The sequence below is a fragment of the Oryza glaberrima genome, chromosome 7 (assembly GCF_000147395.1).
Source record: "Oryza glaberrima chromosome 7, OglaRS2, whole genome shotgun sequence".
NCBI lineage: Eukaryota > Viridiplantae > Streptophyta > Magnoliopsida > Poales > Poaceae > Oryza > Oryza glaberrima.
Window position 1 is genome coordinate 6,719,416 of NC_068332.1, and position 26,633 is coordinate 6,746,048.

The 26,633-nt window shown below is 40.3% G+C and overlaps 4 protein-coding genes across 10 annotated transcripts; 3 read left to right on the forward strand and 1 right to left on the reverse strand.

Moving 5' to 3' along the window:
• Nucleotides 1-534: 534 nt before the first annotated feature.
• On the forward strand, nt 535-5,089 carry LOC127780814 (uncharacterized). 2 transcript variants are annotated; one of them, XM_052307788.1, is made up of 5 exons: nt 535-910; nt 2,302-2,495; nt 3,050-3,368; nt 3,673-3,771; nt 4,065-4,311. In XM_052307788.1, the coding sequence occupies exons 1-5, from the start codon at nt 782-784 to the stop codon at nt 4,101-4,103; spliced, it is 780 nt and encodes a 259-aa protein (XP_052163748.1). In that variant the 5' UTR covers nt 535-781; the 3' UTR covers nt 4,104-4,311. The 2 variants fall into 2 exon arrangements, with proteins under 2 accessions (XP_052163748.1, XP_052163749.1); XM_052307789.1 differs by lacking the exon at nt 4,065-4,311 and adding an exon at nt 4,318-5,089 and having other exon boundaries at nt 536-910.
• Nucleotides 5,090-9,274: 4,185 nt separating this feature from the next.
• Nucleotides 9,275-12,600, reverse strand: LOC127780639 (uncharacterized). Of its 6 annotated transcripts, XM_052307573.1 has the most exons (5): nt 12,487-12,600; nt 11,000-12,253; nt 10,717-10,846; nt 10,486-10,581; nt 9,275-9,755 (listed from the first exon to the last, which is right to left on the reverse strand). In XM_052307573.1, the coding sequence occupies exons 2-5, from the start codon at nt 11,089-11,091 to the stop codon at nt 9,693-9,695; spliced, it is 381 nt and encodes a 126-aa protein (XP_052163533.1). In that variant the 5' UTR covers nt 11,092-12,253; nt 12,487-12,600; the 3' UTR covers nt 9,275-9,692. The 6 variants fall into 6 exon arrangements, 1 of the variants encoding a protein (XP_052163533.1); XR_008018803.1 differs by having other exon boundaries at nt 9,275-10,581; nt 10,717-10,790; nt 11,910-12,253; XR_008018804.1 differs by having other exon boundaries at nt 9,275-10,581; nt 11,910-12,253.
• Nucleotides 12,601-15,809: 3,209 nt separating this feature from the next.
• On the forward strand, nt 15,810-16,613 carry LOC127780521 (calmodulin-like protein 5). The gene is made up of 2 exons (XM_052307441.1): nt 15,810-15,992; nt 16,104-16,613. The coding sequence occupies exons 1-2, from the start codon at nt 15,906-15,908 to the stop codon at nt 16,473-16,475; spliced, it is 459 nt and encodes a 152-aa protein (XP_052163401.1). The 5' UTR covers nt 15,810-15,905; the 3' UTR covers nt 16,476-16,613.
• Nucleotides 16,614-23,619: 7,006 nt separating this feature from the next.
• LOC127778406 (60S ribosomal protein L24-like) lies at nt 23,620-25,759 on the forward strand. Its single transcript, XM_052305001.1, has 6 exons — nt 23,620-23,698; nt 24,279-24,325; nt 24,439-24,514; nt 24,599-24,700; nt 24,980-25,128; nt 25,461-25,759. The coding sequence occupies exons 2-6, from the start codon at nt 24,315-24,317 to the stop codon at nt 25,606-25,608; spliced, it is 486 nt and encodes a 161-aa protein (XP_052160961.1). The 5' UTR covers nt 23,620-23,698; nt 24,279-24,314; the 3' UTR covers nt 25,609-25,759.
• The last annotated feature ends 874 nt before the right edge of the window (nt 25,760-26,633 follow it).

Consider the following 26,633-nt stretch of genomic DNA (forward strand, 5'->3'; position numbering starts at 1 on the left):
CGCGGTTTCCATGTGAGTTCTGAAATTAGTTTTTTCATTCGTGTCCAAAAACCCTTCCGACATCCGGTCAAACGTTCGATGTGACACCCAAAAATTTCCTTTTCCCCAACTAAGGGCCCGTTTAGTTTCCAAAATTTTTTTCCCAAAAACATCACATCGAATTTTTGGACACATGCATAAAGCATTAAATATAGATAAAAAGCAAAACTAATTGCACAGTTATGGAGGAAATCGCGAGACGGATCTTTTAAGCCTAATTAGTCCGTGATTAGCCATAAGTGCTACAGTAACCTCCTACATGTGCTAATGACGGCTTAATTAGTCTCAAAAGATTCGTCTCACGGTTTCCTGGCGAGTTCTAAAATTAGTTTTTTCATTCGTGTCCGAAAACCCCTTCCAACATCCAGTCAAACTTTCGATGTGGCACCAAAAAATTTACTTTTCCCCAACTAAACACCCCTAAACACATCCTTAGTTCCCAAACAAATCAGGCAACGCAACGCAAACGTCTTCTTGCCCCTCCTTCGCCGTCACCGAATTAATTAATTAAAGCACCCAAAAAATAATAAAAAAAAACCATCGGCCGCCGGAGGGCAAGCCGAAGCAGGCGAAATCTCCTCGCCTCCCTTCCCCCTCGCCGCGAATCCTCCCCGCCGATCACGCCGCTCGCCGCTCGCCACCGCCGGAGGAGGAGGAGGAGGAGGAGGAAGCAGCCGCGCCACCCCCCAAACGCACCACCGCCCGCGAGGTTTTGCATGTCCGGGCTCGGCGTGGTGCCGGGATGCGCTCCTGCTGCTGCTGCTGCCCCTGCCCGGCGGCGCTCGGGATCGGGATCGGGCCGCGGCTGCGCTCCTTCCTCCGCGACTACGACGCGCTCCAGTCGCTCGCCCTCGCCCTCATCTACCTCCAGGTGCGCGCATTCCCCCCCTCATCTACCGGATCGGCGCCTACCCCGGGACGAGATCGCTTGTTGTTTTTGCGAACCGAGAGGCGAGAGAGTTTGAGCGCGTGCCCTAGGTTTTGTGGCACCTATCTATTAGAGGCAACTGCCGCGGGCGGCGTTAGGGCGTAATGGCAGCGCCGAATTTGTATCTGTGGTGGTGCTCGCGGCGTCTGGATTGTGTTGGCGAATTGGGGTGTTTGGTTCAATGAGGTTTAGGCTTTCGTTCTTCTGCGTGAATCAAACGAAGAAAGAGAGGAGAAGTGTGTAGTTTCAGTTCGATCTGATTTTGGGGTGAAGTGTGAAGTTCAATGCCGTCATTTTGCTAGGACTGCGAATTTCCCCAATTCTGGTGAGGTAGCCTGTTTGTCAGATTATGGGCTTTGCCACTCGTTAGATTCAATCCCCAATGTTTCAGGAAAAGCATCACCTACTCACCTGCTTCTCACTCAATATTTTTAGTCCGCGTTTTGGGATTTTTCTTCTCTCAAAATGCTTGTGGAGATTATAGTTGTTATATTTGCACTCTTTACTCTGACCAACTAAGGCCATGTTCGGTTAATCCCCAAGGGAGATATTCGGTTTATACCACACCTATTATGCCCCCCTCAAACCCCTCCAATCCCTTCCAAACCAAACAAGGCCTAAATGATATCAGAGAGCTTTTGTACTTGACAATAGGGTTTGAAGGGTCCAATATCAATGATTATTTTTCTTAGATTTTGTAGTTTGTTCCATTTTGGTATTGTACATTGTGGGCTTTGGCAAATATGGTGAAAAAGAGGAGATATACCTTATTTTGATGTGAACTAGTGCAATATTTCTATGTTTGAGTAGATTCTGACGACTTCATGGCTGTCTTGCAAAGCAATTAGTTTTGCTCTATTATGAGTTTATGATGTAAAGCGAACTTTAGCATTTGAGTAAATTTTTGGTCTATGTTAGAGGTAGCATTTTAGGAAATAATGAACATATAATTTTCTGCTTCAATCTAGGAGTTATTTAATGTTACTTCCATAATTGTATTATGTCCTTGTTTTGCCTCCTTTTTTTTTTAATTGCGGCAGTCATCTTCTTGATGCTTACAGTGTTAGCAGCAAGTTACTTTTGACCGAATACGACTTAATCCTGTAGATGCTGCACTGAATCTCTCATTCCAAGCAAAAACTATCTTCTTTCCAAGGTCATCATGGTTTAACATTCTAAATGCTTATCTTCACTGATTGCTTTTACATTTGGTTCCTTCTACTATCATGCTGCTTTAATGCTTATCATGCTGAAATAGGGGTTTGCACACCAAAACTGAATTACTGAAGACTGAAGTTTTCATCTGCATAATTAATTTCTCAGTATTTTCTCAGATTGGTTGTGCGCTGATTGGGTCACTTGGAGCATTGTTCAATGGCGTTCTTGTGATCAACCTGGTAATTGGGCTCTTTGCTGTTGTTGCAATTGAGAGTAGCAGCCAGACACTTGGTCGGACATATGCAGTCCTTCTGTTCTTCGCTATTGTTCTTGATGTTGCTTGGTTTATTCTCTTCTCACATGCTATATGGTATGTCTTCTGCAATGAATCAACCACTATATTTTATAGTTCATAACCTGTTTTAATTTTTGTGTGATGGGGCAAAAGTAGTAAAATGCAAACCATGCTACACACATCCTAATACCATCCTTTGGAGCTCATTCTAGTTCAAGTTGTGCCAATCTTGATTCCCTTGTTTCTGTCATTTATTTGTGCTGAGAAATAGTTTCAAATTCTTTTGGAAGTTAAGGGAATCCTTCAAATTTTCTTTTTCCCATTTTGTGACAATTGCACTGGTATCAGGCCACTTGCCAGTGTAGATTTTGCATTATTTTGTTATGGAATTAAGTGTGTTATGGAAGTACCTTTGTATGATGAAACCTGTTTGGATTTATGTGTGATGGCGCTTGGTTGCTTCTAGTATTCCATGCCTTGCATCAACTTATAACCTGAAAACATAAGTTTGTTGTTATGCTTGCTATTGGATGGACATGGAAATATTTGCCAATACACTTCTTTTTTAAGATACAGGGAGAATATTTTGATATTGTACAGAGTTTTAATCTAATATTATATTTATACAGGAATATTACTCCTGAAGAGAAGTATGGTCAACTTTTCGTTTTATCACTCAAACTAGCGTTGTGGATGCAAATTATTGGGTTTTCAGTAAGGTTTTTGTCTTCCTTCATATGGATCCAGATGTATAGGCTAGGGGTTTCATCAAGCACCCCAACATATCATGAAGTAAACTATGATGGAAGAAATAGTTTCTTGAGCCCAAGATCAAGTTCAGTTAGACGAAATTCCATGGCTGATGATATATTGGGTGGTTCTATTTATGATCCTGCCTACTATTCTTCTCTTTTCGAGGATGTCCGAAACAACACATGCACTCATCAGGTATTCCCTCCTAATTTTTTCTTAAAATATTTTCCTGTGTGTAGGTGTTTAAATATGCACTACTCTGCTTTTTTACTTGACATATTTTATTTGTCAGTCTTTGATATACAACTTCGAATTATAATATCATGAGAGAATTTCTATCATGTCTAGCGATAAAATTTTCATACCACAAATATATTAGTTTCATACCACAAAATTAAATGTTTTAAAAGTTTCAGTGCTTCAAGTATATGTCTTTGTCTGTGTCATCAATTCTTGAAGTCTACCATATTTAGATTCATGTCGACTTCTCTGTCTGCAGGGTGATAAACAAAGTGGTAGTAATGATAGTGGATCAACATCTGTGGGTCAATCTCCACGACTTAAATCTTTTGCCAGTAGATCTTTTGTGGCCAATGATGTAAGTCTATGTCTGATTTTTAATCGTAATGTAATTAACACATTCTTAGACTTCTACAATCCCATCATTTATGTCGAAAACCCTGGCTTTCTAATGTCCTTAGGAAGAACATTTTCTGTCTCATTTAAGTTGGGTTTGATTCTGCAAATGGATGAAGGTTCTACATGTCTTAAATACAATTTATCATGAGCACCCATTATGTTGGTACGAAGCCATAATTATGGCCTATGATGATATGGGCCCCTGATGCCTCTATTGATTTTAGTTGATTTTGGATATCTGGTCATGTGCAGTTGGAGGACCACACTTTCCAGTTCTCGGATTTTAGTTGATAAATCTGTCAGAATGTGGAATGGGTATCATACTTAATTCATGGCTGACACTTCAGTAATCCTTGCTGAATCATGTTGACGGAATAACTTTCTACCAATTGGCATCAGTGTACTTAGTAGTACTTCATGAATGTTATGTTGATGTATTTATTCAAAAGATTATTGCAATCACATTTACTCTTGGGACATTATTTTGACATTTTCCTTTTCACAGGTGGAAGCTGGGCTAAGAAGACCCCTGAACTCTTAATCTGACTCAAGTTATAGACAGAACTTATGTTGCCAGCATAAGAATACCGGGAACCTTCTGCAGGCCATCGTTATAGTTGAATCATAATCATTTGTACAGAACTTATGTCGCAGACTGGAGGGTTTTCTTAGTAGGGGCATTCAGCAAAATACTGTGGTAATGATCGCAGTTGTTGCAGTGCATTCTTGAACTTCTGCGGGATTCTTGGTGCCATTTGAGCATTTTTTTTGGTCAGCCACTTGAGCTGGGTGGTTGAAGAAGCGGTCGAACCTTTTGGTTTCTCAGATTGGTTTACACATTTGAGATGTTCTGACATTTGAGGTGTTCTTCCGCACGGGGCAGTCCAGTTTTCAGTCCTGCGAATTGCTTGTTTCCTCGGCTGCTATGAGGATGCAGCTACTACTCTAGTTCTGTAGTCACTTGGTCTCTTACTACAATCTATCAAGGCAGTTTTAGCACTAGGTTGACATCTTCGCCATGTGGCGTTTTGGTCACTGTTTATAACTTCATATTGTTATTTTTTACAAGTTGCTCATCTCTGAATCGGTAAATGTTTATAACTTCACATTGTTATTTTTGACAAGCTGCTCATCTCTGAATCGGTAAAGGAGAAAAGCGAATTGTAAATTTCGTTTGTTCTTGAGTTTTTTTTTTTTTTTGTCGAAATGTTCATGAGTAAATTTTTAACTGTGGTTGAATTGAACTGAATTTAATCAGTGCTATACATTTGGGTTGAGAGCAATGCATCCTTGTGATCGTCGTTAAGGCCGTTTACTTCTCCCAACCGATCCAATTCAGGCGATGCAATGTTTTGTTCGTCTTCTTATCGACACTAATAAGTAACACCAAAGAGTCGTTTGCTACCTAAGCTGTGAAACTTCTCAAACTTGGTCCAAATTTGTCGGGCGTGAAAACTGTGAACAGATGAATTTAGGTGAATGGAAACGAACAAAAAGGGTTAGGACGAAATGAACCCTATAGGCTGTGTTAGATTAGAAAGGTGAATAGTGATCCGGTTTTGTCAATTGTCAAGTCTGAACCAAACAGTCAGGATGAGAATGCAAAAGAGGGTACTTATTGCAAAAATCGTTGGCATTGTACCAAACTTTATTGGAATAACTAGTATTTAGCGTAGCATCTGAATTCCGAGAAGGCTGGACCCGTGTTAGATGTGTTTAGTTCCCTCCAAACTTCTAAAAATTCCGTCATATCAAATATTTGGACACATGCATGGAGCATTAAACGTGGACGAAAAAAACAATTGCACAGTTTGCATGTAAATTGCGAGACGAATCTTTTGAGCCTAATTACGTCATGATTTGACAATGTGGTGCTACAGTAACATTTGCTAATGACGGATTAATTAGACTTAATAAATTCGTCTCGCAGTTTACAGACAGATTATGTAAATTGTTTTGTCATTAGACTGTGTTTAATACTTCAAATGTGTGTCCGTATACGTAAAAAAATTTTTGGGAATGGAACTAAACACGGCCTTAGTAGTATGTTCTTGTAGTGTAGTTGTTTCTCCTGTTTAAGAAAAGAATAAATTGCACCCACGGTACACCAGCTTGGCAGATGGGTGCGATATAGTACAAGAACATGAGAATTGAATGTCCGAGTGCAACAACTTAACAAGTGGGTGCGTTTTAGTACAAGAACTTGACAATTTAGTATTTTGGTGAATCAATTTGGCTAAGCATATGCTAAGTGAGGTTTTTCACGATGTCAATATGCCAATACACAGTAATCCTATGGATATTACCTTATAATATTGAATTTAATCTTTAAGAATTATATTGCACATACAATTTACATTCAGTTACCTTTAAAAAAATTTTGTTTTCTTCACCTTCTCAAATATCAACCGAAATATAATAATTTCTACATCCAGTTTAATTGACTTTCAGTTATTAGAGTTATTAGTTATTAGGATAAAAATATAAATATGTTTATACAAATCCACGCTAGTATATTGTCAAGTTCTTGAAAAATTGAATTTATATAAAAATGCTCTAAATAATTAAGTTGTCACAACTTCTTAATTTATTGTATCAAAATCGTACCTACCTTGCAAGTTGTTGCATTTATACGATCACTTATAAAGTTCTGATACTAAATTGCACCTTCTTGCCAAGTTGTTGCGCTAGAACGCTCATTTTTCAAGTTATTACATTAAATTACAACCACCTGCCAAGTTGTTGCACCGTGGGTGCAATTTACTCTTAGGAGAACTTTACCAAACGTAGAATGCCGTGCATATGGTTGCATTGCATGATCTTCCTGGGCTTCGCATACCAGTCCTGCACTCTGCCGTTTGCTTTTCCGTAATATAATGGCTACATAATGCATCCTGTAATCATCATGGCAGTAGCTCCAGTCATCTGCTGAGGTTGAAATGATAGAGACCTGTTGCATATGGTGGTTAAGGCCTCTCACAGTGCACCTACGTGGACCGGTGCTCCACCTCGCCAGCTCGGATGTGCGCTTGCGTGGAGCGAGGAAGCGCGCCCCAACTGAGCTCCTCGCCCCCAAGCAGAGACGCGTGAAACCTCGCTCTCGCGAGTCCACGGGCGGAGGAGAAAACGGAAGGAACGCGCGCTGTGGGTAGCGTTGCTTCGCCGACCCGTGACCTCGCAGTCAATCCTCCTAGCGAAATACCCGATTCACCCTCCTAAATCCTCTCCCGCCCAAGCATAATCCTCAAATTCAGCAAGCAAAAATGTGGCAGAGGATCTTGGGGATTGGAAGAACTCAAGAATATGGATTCAAGAAACACTATTGTTGCCACCACAAGATGAAAAAGAAAAAAGAAGCAAAATAACATATTGTGGCGGCGACCACCACCACCACGCTCCGTCTCCTTGTCGTCGGCAGAGAGAGGAGGTGGCTGCGTCCTCGGGGCTCCAGATTCGCGCCGCCGATTCTTCTGGAAGGTGGAGATGAGCGCCATCACCACGAAGCTCCTAGTCCTCGACGACGCGGCGGCCGGGGCGAGCAAGGCGGCGCCCGGGACGGGCGAAGCTCGGGCCACTCCAGATCCGCGCCACCGCCGCCGTCCTCCTCGCTCCACCTCCTCGTCGCCGCCGAGAGAGGAGGGGCCCGACGCCAGCGCCGGTGGAACAGGTGAGAGAGAGAGAGAGAGAGAGAGAGAGAGAGCGGAGCGCCGCGGCTGACGGGGAGTACGAGCGGCTGGAGCAGAGCCTGGTGGTGGAAGGGAAGGAGGAGCGGCGGGTGCGGCGGACTACGAAGCGGCGAAGGGCGATGGAGGGGAGCGCGAGGAGAAGTCGCTGGAAGGGTAGGTGAGTAAATTAATTTCGTTCCTCTCTCGTGACCACGCAGCAGGGTAACGCCCCACTGTGGGCTCGGTTTCTTTACACAGTACCTTCATCCAATTAAACAACACAACTAAGGGTGCTTACACTGTGGGATAGATGTCTTTGGGCCAAATTTTTAGACTAGGGGTACGGGCCCCATAGCTTGCACTGTGAGAGGCCTTATGCTGTCAGCTGATATCTGCCTCAGTGAACCAGCAGGTCACATGATAGCTTAGGGTGTGTTTAGTTCACGTCAAAATTGAAAGTTTGGTTGAAATTGAAACAATGTGATGGAAAAGTTGGAAGTTTGTGTGTAGGAAAGTTTTGATGTGATGGAAAAGTTGGAAGTTTGAAGAAAAAATTTGCAACTAAGGGCCCCTTTGAATCGCATGATTGAAATAATGGAGGAATAGAAAAAACATAGGATTCTGATAGGAATTGAAGTGTAAAACAGAGGATTGCAAAACACAGGAATGGTCGTTTGATTAGAGCGCGTGAAAAATGCAGGAATCGGATGAGAGAAATAGACTCAAAGGAAATTTTCCAAAAGGTTTGAGCTTTTGCTAAATTTCCTCCAAAACCCATATGCAATGTGTCATTCTATAAGAATTTCATAGGATTTGGAAACTTCAATCCTTTGAATCAAATGGCCAAATAGAAAAAAATTCCTATAGGATTTGAATCCTATGAAATTCTAATATAAATCCTTAATTCAAAGGGCCTAAACTCGGCCTTATACTAGTAGTATATCGTTTGTTTTGCAGCAAAGGATACCTGATATCTATCTCTTCGTCAGGTGAATCAGTTGTATGCAGCAGCTGAACCATTGCAGGATTGATTTCTTTAGATGTCCTGGTCATAAAGGCCCTTTCTGTCAGGCTGGCATATGGTAATTCCTCCTGCACCGAGCAATTACTAATTTGCAAAGAGTGATGAAATGAAAAGAGCAATTGCTTTCAGAGAAAGTTCAGGAAGCTATGATTCTTCAGAGAAAGGCATGTTTTGTAGGTAAGCTGCAGTTCTTTTCCTCTTCCCAGATTGACCGTCTTGCCAGAAACTCAGAGCAAGTTCAAATAGTGTAGCCAACTACTAGCTCCAATTCATTTATAGCCAATCTAAAAGCTTATTCATACAATAGTTATATACTATACTATTAATATCTGGTCCCATCTGTCATACACACACTACGTTTTGAAGTCCGTGCTATAGCTGGCTATAAATCTGTAGCCCGCTACTCTTCTCTCTCCTTATTTATCTCTTTAAAATATGTTTACAGCTGACTTACAGCCTGCTATTATACCTCTTTATACCTCTGCTATTATACCTGCTCTTCTTATGTGGTGTAGAAGCCAGAACATATTCTATTGTTGAAGTCGTTGGAGGAAAGAAAGAAATGGTCCTTGATCTTTTACTAGAAAGGAGAGCGCGGCGCCACGCCGCGCGCGATGGCAAATAGTTCTACATAAAATGGTTAGATAGTAGATACATATTTTGATAAATATGGTCTACATTTGTTTAATAAACAGAGTACAATGAAGTATAAGTCGTCCTTGCGAATCCATTGTCATTAAGTGGCTTAATAGAAGACAATACACCAACAAAGATGAACGATAAAAAAGTGAATTGGGCTATAATTTTTATTAACAAAAAGGACAAACACTTTCAAATGGGTGTTCATTTAGGTGGATGCTCTGATTGGCATTCTTCTCCACCATAAAGGATTACAAGTGGGAAGAGCTCATTACAAACCACAATTTTGTCTGCAAACATGTTCAAACCACTTCAGCGCAGCTGCAAGATGCAAATGGTTCGCTCTTCAAGCATGTAAGCATGTTTGCACCAAAAAAATTCGGTAGCATCTTTTTTTTTTTGAATCGTATATAGCCAAATGCTCTTTCAGAATGTCACTGACATAGGGCATACATGGGTTAGAACAAAACAGATGTTTTCTTAATACCTTAGGAAGCATAATATATCCATTTCAACTTTTCTTTCGATTACCTGCATCTGCATGCTCAGTATTCAACATGTCTTCCCAAGCACTTTTACATTTTTTCTAATCTGTGCATGTTGCTCCATAGCTAGCTTCACCCTCAAAACAATACAAATATATTTTCAAAGACCAAAAGTGCAGGCATTCATGGTGTGGCCTTATGATCCAAGGGCAATATTAATGTTAGAAAGGTAATGATACACTCTTGACTGGATTTAATAGCAGCATTGATCTCTTGCAAAAAGAAATAGAATCATGCTAGTAAATTATATGAAGAATACTTGTCATGATTCACTTCCAAATTATTGTTGCAGATATTCTTTACAACTCCTCAATTGAAAATGTCACACAGGGTGAAGTATCATATCATCTGTGACAAAATCTAAGATCCCTCTCTATTTTCTGGCCTTAATCTTTATAGAAGTATAAGAACTTACCCTAATATCAATTTTGATTGCTTCATTTATTTGTCAGCTTATAAGACTTATCGCAAACAATGAGAATATTTTCCAGAAAAAAATCTAAAAGCATATTGTATTACTGGCCTCCTGAGCATTCGACCAAAAAAAAAACAGAGGCAATCATCTATTCATGTGCAGTACTGTGTACGGATAAACAGAGCTACAGTACAGGGGTCTTAAGCAATTCATTGCCTAGACCCTTAGGGTGTGTTTAGTTCACGCCAAAATTAGAAGTTTGTTTGAAATTGGAACGATGTGACGGAAAAGTTGGAAGTTTGTGTGTGTAGGAAAGTTTTGATGTGATGGAAAAGTTGGAAGTTTAAAGAAAAATTTTGCAACTAAACACGGCTAAAGAACCAACCTGGTGAAGCAAACAACCGGCGACGCAAGATTGCCAATTTCCTTTTCCTCCGAATGACCAAAGACTGGTACGAAGGGCCAGAATTGAACGAGGTAGCTAAAAAAAAGGTAAGGTAATCAAACTTTCCAAAAGCAAAGGACAAAGACAAATTCAAATCTAGAGAAGTGACGTTTACATTTCGGGCAAAAGGGGAGTAAAAATGAATATAGTAACGAAGGAAAAGGCAATTACCTGTTGATCGTGTTGATTCACATGCTGGCCGTGAGGAAGAACTCCTACCACGAAGGATTGCGGCACGACGAGCTCTAGCAGATGATACAGACGGCATAAACCAATACGACTAAGTAAGTAAACCCAGTGCCTAATAAGATTTCACAAGTAAGAACATGGATATCATAATTTTACAGAAACAAGGAGGCGTACGATCAGTACAACATTAACACAATATAAATGAAAGAACAGAGCAAGCGTCGGGAGGGAAAAAAAAAGAACAAAGAAGAAACAAATAACGAACCGGTCGTAGAAAGGAAAACAGAAGAGCAAGCACTGATGCACGGAGTAACCATATAAAGGGGAGGGGCAAGAAGGGACAGCAAGCAAGGGCATGGACACGCATACAACAAACAATAGACATGCAAGCCGACACCTACACCAATAAACAGTGAATTAACTCGCCAGCACAACCTGTGAGGACAGTAAATACCACAGGAGGTCGACACGCACATGAATCACCCCCAGTAAATACCCTGCCTTCAAAGAAGACAACGCACGCAGCAACGAATCAGCCCACAGGCAGGACAACCGGACAGCAAGGTCGACAAGAAACATCAGCTCAATCAACAAAAAAGGCAGGGTAATGACAACCGCATAAATACATACGGTTGCACTAATAACAAATTAAGACCACTTGACAAATACACTTGAAAAGTTACCGGCCATCACAGCAACCTACATCACCCAAAGGGGGGGGCGCTTACAAACGGGAATTGGGCAGGTCCCATAAATATGACCATATGTGTGTTGACCCATAGTTATTTTTACCCCTTCCGAACAACGGTACCCTTTTTACTAACTATGTAAAACTGTAACACTGGAACAATGTTTAAAAAATAAAATAAAATATCGCACACAACAGCAAAGAGGGCAATTTCTCCTACACAGGGGCCTCATGAAAAGGGAAATTTTTTACAAGACCCAACACATGGAAAGGGTAAGCAAGACGCATTGGGAAAATTTGCAAGCACAAAATACATGTAGGGAAAAAGTAAACAGCAAAAAATTGAGAAAAGGGCTAAAACCTGCATACCATACTGCTTGCTACCACCAAATACATGCAATCCAAGAAGAATCGCCAGAAAAAAAAAAAACAAGAAATCGGCAAGGAGCACTGTGCAGAGCCTAGAAACCGACTACGACAGTTCTACCTCACCAAGAGCCAAGAGCTGAGCCATTATAAGGAAAGTAGGAACGCCGACATGCCAAGAACTCAGATCAGGCTGGGCGGGCGACGGCGACGGTTAGGTCCCTGCGACCGCTGCGTCACCCACGCATTGTAGACGAGGCAGCGCGGCGAGATGGTTCGCCACCGGTGGACACAGTCATGGTGGAAGGCGCGGGTACATCCGGGGAGGACGCGCACTGGCCGTCCGGGCACCATGACGTGGACGCAGATCGCGCAGAGCTCCGTCTCATCCTCCTCGGCATCCCCGACCACCAGCGCGCAAATCCCACCCATCATCGTCGGCTCCTCCTCCGGTCAGCGAACACACTGGAAAGGAACACATTGAAGAAGAAACCGAAAGAAGCAGTCACAACAGAGGAAAAAGTAACTGAACCGGGGGAGCAACAGCTCTCCCCAAATCCACCAAATCGAGTCACCTCCAACAGAGAATCAGGAACAACAAAGGGGAAGAAGAGACTACCGGGAGGGGAACAACACACCCCCACCCCCAAAGTACAACAACAAAGAATGAAAACAGCACATCCGCAAGATGGACTAACCTCGACCGATTCAGGAACAGAAGACGACAAGCAGCAACGGCCACCGGCACGAGCAACAGGACGGAAAAGCTCGTACGAGCAAGCCACCAGCGACGGGGAGACAACACCAATCCAAAGAGAACAAGAAAGACCCAAAAAAGTCAACAGGCCACACCATACAGAGAGAGAAGGAAGGGCAAAAGCACATGTACATACCCAGCATAACTACCAACCACAAACACACCCCCAAAACAGAATTTTGTCTTCTTCACATTCAATTTGTAAAAAGCGTAAGGGGCTAAACAGAAAAGCACGAAGGCACAAAGTACAGGACAGAGAGGCTAAACTGAAATAACAGAAGAAACAAATGGATCAAAACAAGAAATGGCCACATGCCGCGCGCCATACAAAGCGCCATCCAACCGGGAACAAGCATCACAGTGACCGGCATCCAAACCCCAAACACAGCAACTAATTACCCAATTAACCAGCCTAACTAATTACATGACCGGCGCACCGGCAACACAAAAATTCACAGACTCAGCCGAGGAGCAGACCACAGTAAACAGGGACGTGTAAATCAGCAAGGTAGGCAAAAAAAAAACCAAAAACATGAGAAAAACGGTGAGGTTTGAGGAGTTATTGATTGATGATGTCTCAGAACTTTGTCAACTGTCAAAGTCTGAACCTGCCAGATCCTGTGGGCTATCTGGACGTTTGGAACTTGGGAAGAGACAACCACATATGGGTGTTGGAATTGGGCTAAAGACTTGGACCAAGTCTGATCGATGGCCGGCCCATTTCCGAGTAATAACATTACAACTATGCAAGGGATTTCTTCTCCTTTCCTGTAGTTCTTACACTAGTGTAGGGATAAAAAATTGACAAAAAACCATACAGGTGTAGAGTAGCAAAACTGTCGGTAACATTAGATCTGAAACGGTAAGCAAATGGTTGTTGCTGCACTGGTATACTATTTTTAAATTTTAATAGTGGTTGTCATCACCCTAATCTCATGTATAAAACAACCGCTCTTAAAAACTGGTATACCAAAAAAACTACCGAACCGAGAGAAAAATATGGGAGAAGAGAAAAAATTCAACCATCTTCATCAAATCCCCTCCTGTTTGTAATGCAGGGGACTGTGACTAGTAAATTGAAAAGTGGTATTAGTGTTAACCTAGCAAGGATTGATCACATCGAAGAGGCAGTGCGATGAGTGCTGGCATATATCAACCTTACGTGCACTCAACAGCCATATAAGCATTGGGCTTTGCCAAGTTGTATTGCACACTACTTTTTAGGAAAAAAAAAAGGGTGGCATTGTATGTTTGAATGAAATGGACTTCATTGGAGAGTGATTATGATAAAAAATTGCTAACATATATTTCATCCTCAAAAAGGAGTTGTAAGGAAAATTTGTATGCTGGCATGTTTAATAAGCACAATGTTGACATGTGGAGGTTCTCTGTAATGTCTATAACCACCCGGGTTGTTAATGACTGAGAGCCGTTAGTCATTTTCTTGAAAAGAAGTTCTTAACTAAAAAAGGTTGTATAAACCATGGCATACCTTTTCATTTTTCCTATTTAACAGTAACTAAGAGTTGCATGTGTCTAGTCTTGGAAGATTAACTAAGACCGTATCACATTCTAATTGCTTTTCACGATGTAGCTGGTGTGTGCGCTCTTGTTCAAGGCATCAGAAATTCAGAATAAAGTGTACTAGTCTTACTAGATGACACATATTCTAAATTCAAAGAAACACTATTCGTTGAACTTGTCTTCATTCTGAAAATAAGTTCAGTGGTCTTCCTAATGTTCCATTTGGTGACAATGAACCGAAAACAGTCTGTTTGCACGGCATGACCTATATTATCAAAATGAAAATTGTTGGATATACAACTTCTATTAATGGCGAAAGGATCAACAATGATAAGATAATATGTGTGCTACAACTTCAGTTTTGGATAGACAAACATGATATTGTTACTTCTATTGAAAAGAAAAGGGTTATTTCCACGGACATGTTTCAATATAGTAGTATATATGTATAGAATCTAGTTGTCATCGCTCACAGAGTCACGTTCACCATTGGCGGGTGTGTTGCTTTGCGCTGGTCATAAGAAGGGGCCTCATCTTTTCTCTTAAGCTTATCAGCCAAAATTTGAATTTTCAACCTTAAATTTGGAACTGATCTTGTGGTTTTTTCATCGAAGTTTATTTTTCGGCATTTGCTTTTAGAACGCTAAGAACACGTATATAAAAGTTTTATTCACAAATTACTTTTTGTTTGCAAGCATGCCGTTTGGTTTATTCCACGAAAGCGAAACGATGGGGCCACATGTCGTTCTATATATTGAAGAAGTCTCCAACATGCAACTTTGATTGCTAATTTATTCTCTAAAACATTTGAAAAACATGATTTAATGTAATATTATAAAAGTGCTTTTGAGTTAAATCTACCCATAAGAAATTATCCAATTTAAATATTTCAAAAAAATATTCATTTTGATGTTTTTAACTTGATACATGTCTAAGACAACATGTTGTCGTGATAGAAAGTGTTAGAGTTTAATTTGTGACAAATATGTGCACGTAGTCTGTTACAGTTTAGGACTTGGAGTTGTATACTATAAATAGAGTAAGAGTCAGATTATGTTCTCAGATCTCTTTTAAATAGAGAGGCACACCTGTTGTAACCGCATATCGACTTAGCATAGCGAGAGGGAGCGGCTGCCAGCAGCAACATGTAGAGGGTCGTTGTCACTTTGATCGAAACCTAGATCGGGGAGGAACACCTGTTATCAGTGTCCCGGATGAACTTCGTTATAAAATATCGTGTCTCGGTGTTATCATTAGTTTGAATTTCCTATAATTTTTTTCGCGTTTGGTTTCTGATGGTGATTTTAAGCCTATTTTATAACAGAAAGGAGTATCAATAAGCGATTACTTCCGAAATTTCGCAAGGGTTTCTGTCGAATGGTACCTGGGGGGGAGAGGGGAGGTTGATATCAGCTAGAAGGCTAGAAAAGATGTGGCCATTTATTGTTTGGCATTAATATTTATATATCTCCTTGTCCTTTTTGGTGATAGTTACGAAAACCATTTGTGTCCTAGCTGTTTTGAGTAATTTCCAGGAAGTTTCATCGACAGCTTGCAGCCATAACCTTTTATTAAGTCTGAAGTCATCTCCAATATCTACACAGATAGAAAAAAAATAAAGATAAGGCAATAATAGCATATCCATCTTCCTCTGAATTTCTCCGAAATGATGCAAAGACTCACCTTATGGATATCTTGAAGGATCTATGTCAGCTATATATACAGGCTATTTGCATGTAAGTTGAGATGTTCCTTTGAGTAAGCACTTCAATAAGGTACACTGGATTTCATTGCTGTTCAATTTGCTGCATTTCACACAAACATATATAGTGGGTGATGATGATGGATCACAACATCCTAATTCCACTGGTGTCATCCCTCATGATGTTGGTACTGGGACCATTGATCATAGATGTGATTTCGGTAAGTAATAAGATTGGAAGGTTATTTAGCGCAATTGCAAGGTTCTTAGCACATGACGATAGTGTTATCAACTCTATGGTCGTGGACAACGACCCTCCTCCTTCTTCGCAGTTGCTTGGAGGAGGGGTGTCATGCTTTGATGCAATGACTGTCACAACGAGGTTAGGCCTCAGGTGGCAAAGGAGTGGGGAGGCCGCCATGGAGTGCCAAGGGTGTGATATCCCTATGGATGCTACCGTGGATGAGCTATTGGATAGGAAGATGGCGAGTGAGGGTGAGCTTAAGGATGCCTTCTATGTGTTCGATCGCAATGAGGATGGCTTCATATGTGCCTCGGAACTGTGGAGCGTGATGAGGAGGCTAGGGTTCAAAGAAGGGCAAAGGTATGAGGACTGTATGAGGATGATCCACACCTTCGATGAGGACAGAGATGGGAGGATCAGCTACTTAGAATTTAGAAGGATGATGGAAGATGCAGTATAGTTATTAGCTAATCTTCCCCATTGAACCTTAATTGTCTTTCCATATTGTGGTAACATTAGTTAACTTTGGAATGTGATGTTACATTAGACATTCTTGTAATAACATGTTGGTTTGTTTAAGACTTGGGAGTTAAATATGATAACTGAGCGATGTCAAAGATATTAAAAGAGATTTTCCATGATTTAATAATTGTGAAATTTGTAATCAACAAACATTAAGTTATACCTGGTTTGGAGTCTCAATCACCACAACATGCACAATAGATGAGTTTTTAATGTGGAACATGAAAAATACAGATCTGCAGTCATGTAATACAATTATCTAAGCAACAGCTAAATCATTCTAGTTAATATGAGAGCTCCTACATTTACAATTAGTATACCATAGTACAACGGCTAAAACAATAATTGCAAAGTAACTATATGTATTATATGTATTGTAGCAATTCATACTCTTATTCGTGTTTATAAATACTACTCGCTAACTTCTGCGTTGCTATGCTTTTTATTTTTTTTATGTTTAAAAATGGTTAAAGAGATTTGGCATGACTAAATAACTGTGAAATTTGTAATTAACAAATATCGAGTTGTACTTGATTTGGAGTTTTAGTCAATGTATTTATTTTGGAGTCTCAGTTCTCACAACATATACTCCCTCCGTCCCACAATATAAGGGATTTTGAGTTCGTCTTATTCAAATTTTTTTTGCAAATATAAAAAACAAAAAGTTGTGCTTAAAGTACTGTAGATAATAAAATAAGTCACAAATAAAATAAACAATAATTTCAAAAAAAAATTGAATAAGACGAGTGGTCAAACGTTGCAAGTAAAAACTCAAAATCCCTTATATTATGGGACGGAGGGAGTAGAAGATATGCTTTTAAACGTGGCACATGGAAAATACATGCAAATTTCACTAAACTATAGGGACTTTGATCAATCTATCACAAACCTGTAGATTTAAGGATATGTATCACAAAACTATAGATTTAAGGTTTCATATTAGAAAACTACATATTTAATATCGATCAGTTTTATCACAAAACTACAACTTTTATAACCTCGATAGTGCCATCGTATAAACTCTAAAATCTATAGTTGTTTGATGACTTCATCACTAAATCGATCTGTAATTTTGTGATACAATGTTTTAAACCTGTAGTTTTATGATAAATTTGGTGCTAAATCTGTAATTTTATGATACATATATATTTTTAAATATATAGTTTTTTGATAGTTTAGTCAAAATATATGTAGTTTTGTGAAATATACTCACGGACATATAATCATGATAACACGATCATCTAATCAACGACTAAATTTCCAAGTTAATATGAGAGCTCTTACATGCTATTGATTACTCCTCATATGAGTTCTTCTACGGTACTAGCAGATATTAATGGCTAGATGTATGATTTGGTTATTATTTTATTACTTTTTTGCTATATATACCTTTTTCTTGTCTCTTAATTTATATTGAAAAATATCTCATCCCCTTAATATACTCCTTACCAAAGGTCTAATAAGTACTATATTTTTAAATTGAGATGGCTCAACTATCAATCTCATTAGTAAACAAATAGTTCCTTGGGGACAAAGATAATGACATGGTTATCGACCAGCTAATCCGGCAAATTAAGAGAACTGAACTCATGCCGTCTTCGTAATCTGCTGTATACACATGAATACATGATATGTAGGTGCGTAGCTTTTTTAATCTGTCGAGCATAAAAGAATAAACAACAAAGCTAAAGACTTCATTCGATTGGGCAGTATGGTTACACTTTTCCAGGCATGCAAAACAGATGAGCAATTAGTATACGATTAATTGAAAATGAACTATTATAAATTAAAAAAAATAATTTATCTTTTTTGAGAAAAATCTATATAAAAAGTGTTTTAAAAAGTATGTTACAGAAAACGATCGCTGGAAAAGCCGATTCAAACTCGCTCAGGGAATATGCTTACCAGTTTTTCGACCAGCATTATTGTTGCCACTATCACTGTTGTATGAACCTCAAGTGAAGAAAATACGTAGTGAAAATCATGTATGTAATGAAAACCTATAGTTGAATCTGAAAATGGACGCTCCTACACATTTTCCCCAAAAAGTGATAGCGGTATCTTGGTTTTTAGTTTTTCGATGCATGTTCTTTTTTCTAACCAATACCATGGTAACTAATTCGATAGTCTTAATCAGTTTGGAATACGATCAGATACACTCCTTCTGGATTAATAATACTTATTGTTTTAAATAAAGACACGGCCTAAAAAATAACTCTGATCACTATTTTTTATTATAATATATATAGGATTATTGTTCAATAAAAATGTGATTTTTGAAGTACCTTTTGAGACCAATATTTCTAATACAAACATTTTAAAATTTATCTATAGTTAAAGATTTTAAACTTTGATATCAGTCAATTCAGAGACTAGATTGAATATCTCAATTTGATAACCGAAAAATCAGCTAGCTAGCCTAGCTCTCAACACATTTCAACTCTGTCCATGTGTCTAAATGGGATGGCAAGGCCGGCGAGCCGTGTTGTGCTAATTACTCCGTAATTAATTTGGAACAATCACCGAAAGCGAGCGCCATTGATTGCACTAGATGGTCTGCAATCAACTTCTCAGCCTCATATTACTGTGAGTCGGCAGGCATTACTTGCGATTACTCCCTCCATTCCATAATATAAGGCACAACCATTTTTCTGAGATATTCTATAATATAAGGCATACATGCAAGCATGCAATTAATTAACTATGACATCTTCTTTATTAAATTATTACTTTTTTAAATCCTCCACTCTCATGCTATCTATGGATGTATGCATTATATTTATTAGGATGATCCAAACTACAAGATGATAATAATTATTTTTTGGTCTTTGGGTTAAGGGTGGTTGTGCCTTATATATATTTTGGAATGGAGGGAGTATTTGTCATTTTGTCAACAGGTCTGTCCTCTGGATGTGATTCAAATTCTCCCTTTTTTTTTTCTATGGTTGACATGTCGATGACGGTTAGGTTAACCGACATCAGGTAATTAAACTAAACATGAGGGGCTAGCTTTATCATCTAAAGTAAAGCTTGAGGGGCTAGCTTTATCACGGTTAATCGTGATCGAATTATATATGTGCGTAAATTTCCTTTTTTTTTAAGGAAAAATTGGTAGACTCAATGACTGTATATACATGCACGCAATGCGTTCATCCCAAAGTTACTTGTTGCTTAACACGAGTCACCAAAATTATTCTTTCAATGGTAGATGACATAACTCGACAACGATGTGTCTGTCGTGATCTCATGAATCTTAACATATAACGGTACGGTTCAGTTTTTATAAGATACTCATTGAATTAGAGGTGCATACGTGTATTCATAAGTATAAGCATACGCACGCTGTGAGCGTTTGCATTTCTACTGTGCTTTTAGAAAAATAGAAGAAAGAAAAAAAAAACAACGATGCACTCATGCACACATGTCATTAATTTTATGGATGAGTAAAGTGCAGGGGAGATATATGGTATAATCAATTAGCATGCCTTTGCGCCCACCGATTCTACCAATTAATTAACATTTTTCGTTCTTATGATGTTTAGGACATGTAAGTAGTCTCTGATATACATATTTAATCATTGTTATTTCTAATAACATATTAAAAATAATGACAATGAAATTATTTTGGTACCAAAAATCTACTTAGTATCACTTTCACATAGTAAATATTTATTTATTTTTTTGACATTTATTTGTTTATTTATTAATCTAAGATTTTGGGATCAAAATACATTGCATTCTAAAACGTCGTCATTCTAGAAGGGAGCGACTACTTGGTTAATTAATCATTCTTTGGTTAAGCAGATGGCTGGTTAGGCGGTTAATTTTGTTATACACATCAGCATCAGTGTTCCTAATTAATCGTGAATTTGTGATGACAACTATACGTGAACGGCATTGCTCATGTAATTTCACTAGAACGATGGCGTGGAAACGTGGCACGAGTGGACAATTTGCTTCATGTCAGAAACTAAAAGAGTAAAATTAACAAAAATAAAAATCTCTGTTCTATATCAATGCCATGGATGCTGACGTTAACTTGTCATTGTCACTCTGTCACTAACACAAGTGCTAATTGATACTTTTCCTTGTCAAGAACACATACAACGGCCGGTCAGTACACTAAAGCTTCCAAAAAAATTTTACCCAAAAACATAACATCGAATCTTTGGACACATGCATGGAGTATTAAATATAGATATAAAAAAAATAATTGCACAGTTTGCATGGAAATCGCGAGACGAATCTTTTGAGCATAATTAGCCATAAGTGCTACAATAACCCACATGTGCTAATGATGAATTAATTAGGCTTAATAAATTCGTCTTGCGGTTTCCAGGCGATCTATGAAATTAGTTTTTTCATTTGTATCTAAAAACTCCTTCCAACATCCGGTCAGATGTTCGATGTGACACCCAAAAATTTTCTTTTCACGAACTAAACACACCCTAAATCAACGCAACCATATTTCAAATAGCTAGAGTTAAAGACATAGTATTAAGCAAGAGCTTAAAAGATACTACTTCTGTCCATAATAATTGTATTTATAGGATTTAAATTTATCCCAAAATAACTGTCGCAATAGAGTACTAATGGTCCCATTAATCACTCCTCATTAAATTTCTTCATATTTTACCCTCAACTATCCTTCCGCTCTTACCTATGCACCATTTAATAAGGAAATTATAGTCTTTATTCTCAAACCTTAATATATGTTAAATAACCTAGAATTACAATTTATATGAGACGGAGGTAATAACGAAGATAACTAGATGAATACCCTGCCGCGTTGTTGCGGGAAATTAAGTTGTATCGTATGTACAAATAAGCTATTATATTTTGTAAACCAAAATAAAATGACTTCATATGTTTTATATAATCAACACATGATTGCAAATATAATGCAAGATGAACATATTTTATGTAATTGATACTTATGAATTTTGAATAAAAAATAATTGAGATTGTGTGGTTTTACGAGAGAGGAAAGACATGACTATTTGTACTATAGATGTATCATCCAAAGAGTAAAAATAATTGAAATGATGTGGTTTTATGAAAGAAGAGAGAAATAGCATTAACTACACTGAGTGGGGATGGACTATATAAATATATAGGATTACGTCCTTCACTAATATGAAGAAAATAAGAGGGTGGGATTGTGTTTGTGGGGAGGGGGGGGGGGAGGTAAGTAGAGATTACTATTGGTTCAATAGCTACAATCAGATGGAAAAGTTGAAGTAAAATATAAAGATATACAGAGGGCCACTATAAAACTACACTTATTTGGGATGGAGTGCAACAACAATTTTTCGGTCATCTTAAGACAAATATCAACGTCCTAGCGATTTCTTCTCTTTTCTTCTGAAACTGTTTTAAATTTCCAACACAAAGCACACAAAATTTTCTTTTAAAACACACACACAAACACACGCATAAAGCACAGAAAATAGCCTAAAAGAACAGAAAAAGAAACGCACAAAGACACAGAGTACAGAGGAATAAGTTCACTTCATGACCCTCAAAAGAGACCCGAATCTAATCCATGACCCTACACCGCAAAACTGGATATCTTCACCCCCAAACTATTGAAACCGGTGCAATTTGACTCTTTTGGTGGTTTTGGATGGCGGTTTTGCTGACGTGGCGCTGACGTGGGCGGTGTTAACCTAGTCTGTGTGCTGACGTGGCGCTGAGGTGGCATTTCAATTAAAAACATATATGTGGGACCCATTTGTCATTCACACACACAAGATTTTGGGGCCCACTGACATGTGGGCCCCACCTGTCATCTCTTCCCTTTCTTCTTCCTCCCGAACCTCCCCTCCTCCTCCCTTCTCTCTTTCTGTTCTCCCTCTCCACTTCGGGCGTCTGCGGGGAGGGAGCGGCGGTGGGCGGGGTCTGAAGCGACGCGGCCGGCGGGAGCTGAAGCGGCGGCGGCAGCGGTGTCGGGAGCTAGCTGGAGCGGCGGCGGCGGTGGGCTGGAGCTGGCAGCGTGGGGCGTGGGCCGGATTGGGGGTGGGCCGGCGAGCTAGAGCTACGCGAGAGAGGATGGCAACGCCGACGTCGACGAGATCGAGCGGGGGGACGGTGGTCTACGGGCCGGCTACGGCTTCGGATCCATCCACATCGCCGGGATCAGAGCTCCTCGTCGCCGTCCTCCACCACCTCCTCGCATCCATCCTCGCATCGCGCAGGACGTCGACGGCGGCGGCGGGCGCGGGACGTCGACGGCGGCGGCGGGCGCGGGACGTCGACGGCGGAGGCATCGAGCGGGTCGAGCGGCGGCTCCGGCGGCGTGCGAGCGAGCGCGAGTGCGGGAGGAGGCACCGGCGGCGACAACATGAGCTCAGCGGCTCCGCTTCTCCCCTCTCCCTTCCAGCCCTCACGTGCCGCCGCCGCCTCTCGTGTAACCCACCACCTCCGTTCCTCCCTCACCTGCTCTCCTCTCCTCTCCTCTCTCCACTTGGCAAGGCTGATGGCAAGGCTACCGCCGCCGCCGCCGCTGCCGCTGCTCTGGCCCCGCCCACCGCCGCTCCAGCTCCAGTCGCCCGTGCTCCCTCGTGGCCAGCCAAAGGGGAGAGAAGAGAAAGAGAAAGAAAGAGAGAAGGGAGGAAGAAGAAAGGGAGAGAGAGGATGACACATGGGGCCCACATGTCAGTGGGCCCCACAATTTTTTATTTTGTGTGTGAATGACTAATGGGTCCCATGCATATTTTTTTTTCTAATGCCACCTAAGCGCCACGTCAACGCCACGTGGAAAGAAGACCGAGTCAATACTGCCACGTCAGCGAAACCGCCATCCAAAACCACCAAGGGAGTTAAATTACACCGGTTTCAATAGTTTGGGGGTGAAGATATCCGGTTTTGCGGTTTAGGGTCATGAATTAGATTCGGGTCACTTTTGAGGGTCATGAAGTGAACTTATTCCGAGTACAGAAGAAAAGCCGACGGCCCACTTTGACCAAGGCCCGACAAACCAGCCCGGCCCATTATCATCACACCAACTCATCCACCCCGTCCATTCCGTCCCCCCACCGCATCGGACGGCTCCGATCCATCCCGCCGCGCGCTTGCCCTACTATAAAAGGGAGCACCACCTCCCACGCGCGCCGCAGCGGAGGCGGACGCGGAGGCGCTAGGGTTTTGCTGCTCCCACAGGTGAGTCGAGCTCCTCTTCCCCCCATGGATTTGCTTCGCTGCTCGCTGCTCGCTGCCATGGCGTTGCTGCGCCGTCTCGTGTATGTAGCGTATGCGCTGTTTCGAGTCCCGCGCTTGTTTCTTGGTAGGTTTTGCGGGCTGTTGTGTGATGGCGGCGCGGCGGCTAGGTTTGTTCGCGTTCTCGACGCGTATGATTGGATCGAGGCGTTTGATTAGATGTGGGGCTTGTTGTTTTGGTGGTTGAAGTGATGCTGTGATGGGGAATGGGGGTTTCAGCTGGATTGGAGTTGTGGTGGTGGCGTTGTCCGTGCATCCGAATGCTGCAAATGTGTTTTAGATTTCCTTTGATTAGTTTTTGGGCACTGATTTGGAATGGCAACTTAGTGGAATCGCATTTGCTTTATGCGTCATTTCTTGTACTCGTTTGATGGATAGAGAAATGCTAGAATTTTGTTAATTTAGATTGCTATATATTGGGGTCTGGTAGTGTTGGGCTGAAGAGGAGAGATCTTTGTGGTCTGTACATTGCAATGCATTTATATTCTGCTCTAGCGATGATTCCTGACGTTGTAATTTGCAGGTAAGGAGGCATTGAAGGTTTGGTGAGGCAGCGAAGATGGTTCTCAAGTATGTATTTTGCACCCTGCATAATTCAATTTCATTATATTCTGTGCTGCATTTTCGAGGCTGGAATGTTGCAAATAGAAAGTTTTACATAATTTGGGAATTCTGATGTACAGGACAGAGCTGTGCCGTTTCAGCGGCGCCAAGATTTACCCAGGGAAGGGTATCAGATTCATCCGTGCAGACTCCCAGGTGAGTACTTTGGCAAGATGGATACACATGTGTAGGACAAAAGCTAACCTATTTCTGATCAATTTCTTTCGTAAACTATATCAGGTGTTCCTGTTTTCAAACTCGAAGTGCAAGCGCTACTTCCACAACCGTCTGAAGCCAGCCAAGCTTACATGGACAGCCATGTACAGAAAGCAGCACAAGAAGGTATGAGTGACAATTCCTTGTCATCCATATTTCACTTGGAAGGTTTCTTGTACCGATGGTCTGTTGCCTGTGAATGTGCTGAGACAAACTTGTTGGAACAGTGCTGTTTGGTTCAGGATGTTATGTAACTTCTTTTTGGCTGTTGTGAACTGTTAACTTTATGTCATGCTGAATGTTGTGGTACCAGTGACCTATCTTAGTTAATCTATTGTTTATTTAAATTTGTGATGTAATGCATTGTCCTTCAAATGTTTACTTTTGTAATTCAATGTTTTACAGGATATTCACGCCGAGGCAGTCAAGAAGAGGCGCCGCACCACCAAGAAACCGTACTCCCGGTCTATAGTTGGTGCTACCCTTGAAGTCATCCAGAAGAAGAGAGCTGAGAAGCCAGAGGTTCGTGATGCAGCAAGGGAAGCCGCTCTTCGGTATGCTATTCTATGCCATCTCTGGTTTATGGATTTTTTTAACACCATTCATGTATGGATTTGAAGAAGCCAATGCATTTCAACCACTTTCTCATCTTACCATGCTAGCAGTGTCAGGCTATTGGCTCTCTTTGTTTTCAAGTATTGAAATGTGTAGCTTGCGTTTCCTGGTAGTAAGAAATTATTGCTGTGCAAAGATTTATTAAAATCATTTTAGCTTTTCTTTGTTTATGAACTCTAAATCTAGTGATGATCGGCACATTATTGTGTCTATGCATGCTACCTTTTTCCCTGCTAGGATTATACACTTATCAATGTTATTTCCATAACAGTGAGATCAAGGAGCGCATCAAGAAGACAAAGGACGAGAAGAAAGCGAAGAAGGTAGAGGTGGCAAAATCGCAGAAGGCTTCTGGGAAAGGCAATGCTCCCAAGCCTGGGAAAGGCCCAAAGCTCGGTGGTGGTGGTGGGAAGCGGTAGATGCTCCCATTTCCAGAGCTGATATTATATCTTCTAGATCAAAAATCTAATGTTATTTATCCAGACCCTTTTTTGGAAGAAATTTTTGCACCATCAGTTGTCCTGAGTACCATACAAATGGAGAACTTAGTTTGAAGCATTTTTGGAGCCATTTTTATCATTGTTCTATCTGAAGTTGGTACTTTTGACATGATTCAAACCTGTATTATGTGCATGATTTCAAACTTGTTTAGATTGTGGAGACCTTTGAAAAGTGTTCCGCTCTATATTGCAAACCCCCAAAAGAAATAGTAGACCATATCGTCTTCTGCCCCGTCACAAACAAGATCGAAATAAAAAAAAAATTAACGCTGATGCGATGAACCGTGGAGCTGGGTTTGTGTTGAAGATTGAAATCAGGAGAAAAAATGAACGCATTTTCATACTCTAATACGCAATGTCATACTCTAATAAAATTGTAAAGTACTCTCTCCGTACTCGTAAAGGAAGTCGTTTAGGATAGTGATATGGCCTTCAAAACATAACTTTGATTTCTATAAAAATATTTATTGAAAAGTGATATATATATATATACTTTTATAAAAGTATTTTTCAAGATAAATCTATTTATATAATTTTTATATTTTCAAACTCAACAACTTGAGAGTTATTTATGATTTATATTTCTAAGGTTTGACTTAAATATTGTCCTAAACGATTTTCTTTACGAGTACGGTGGGGGAAACTATTCTAATCCCTCGAGGGGATGTTCCCTCATTTGCTTAAAAACCATCTAAACGGTTATGAAAAATTCTGAAAAAATTTGACAACATTCATACAACACATATATACATCTCCACAAAATCTTAAGTCCAAACTCAACTCACACGTCGAGATATAAAAAAGACAAATTCAGCGTATGAATAGTAGCGTACTGTTTATATCTAAATTTGTCTTTTTTGTTTCTGGATGTGTAGATCAAATTTGGACTTAAATTTTGGTGGACTAGTAGGTATCATTATACTCTACATTGTCAATTTTTTTCA

Coding starts and splice junctions, on each gene's coding strand:
- LOC127778406 (XM_052305001.1), top strand. Junction 24,701..24,979: donor ACAGAAAGCAGCACAAGAAG/GTATGAGTGACA, acceptor AATGTTTTACAG/GATATTCACGCCGAGGCAGT. Junction 25,129..25,460: donor GCAAGGGAAGCCGCTCTTCG/GTATGCTATTCT, acceptor TTTCCATAACAG/TGAGATCAAGGAGCGCATCA.
- LOC127780814 (XM_052307788.1), top strand. CDS start 782: ATGCGCTCCTGCTGCTGCTGCTGCCCCTGCCCGGCGGCGCTCGGGATC. Junction 911..2,301: donor TCGCCCTCATCTACCTCCAG/GTGCGCGCATTC, acceptor GTATTTTCTCAG/ATTGGTTGTGCGCTGATTGG. Junction 2,496..3,049: donor CTCTTCTCACATGCTATATG/GTATGTCTTCTG, acceptor ATATTTATACAG/GAATATTACTCCTGAAGAGA.
- LOC127780521 (XM_052307441.1), top strand. CDS start 15,906: ATGATGATGGATCACAACATCCTAATTCCACTGGTGTCATCCCTCATG. Junction 15,993..16,103: donor TGATCATAGATGTGATTTCG/GTAAGTAATAAG, acceptor CCTTCTTCGCAG/TTGCTTGGAGGAGGGGTGTC.
- LOC127780639 (XM_052307573.1), bottom strand. CDS start 11,091: ATGCCCTTGCTTGCTGTCCCTTCTTGCCCCTCCCCTTTATATGGTTAC. Junction 10,847..10,999: donor TGTTTTCCTTTCTACGACCG/GTTCGTTATTTG, acceptor AAATCTTATTAG/GCACTGGGTTTACTTACTTA. Junction 9,756..10,485: donor CCGGTTGTTTGCTTCACCAG/GTTGGTTCTTTA, acceptor TTGAGGGTGAAG/CTAGCTATGGAGCAACATGC.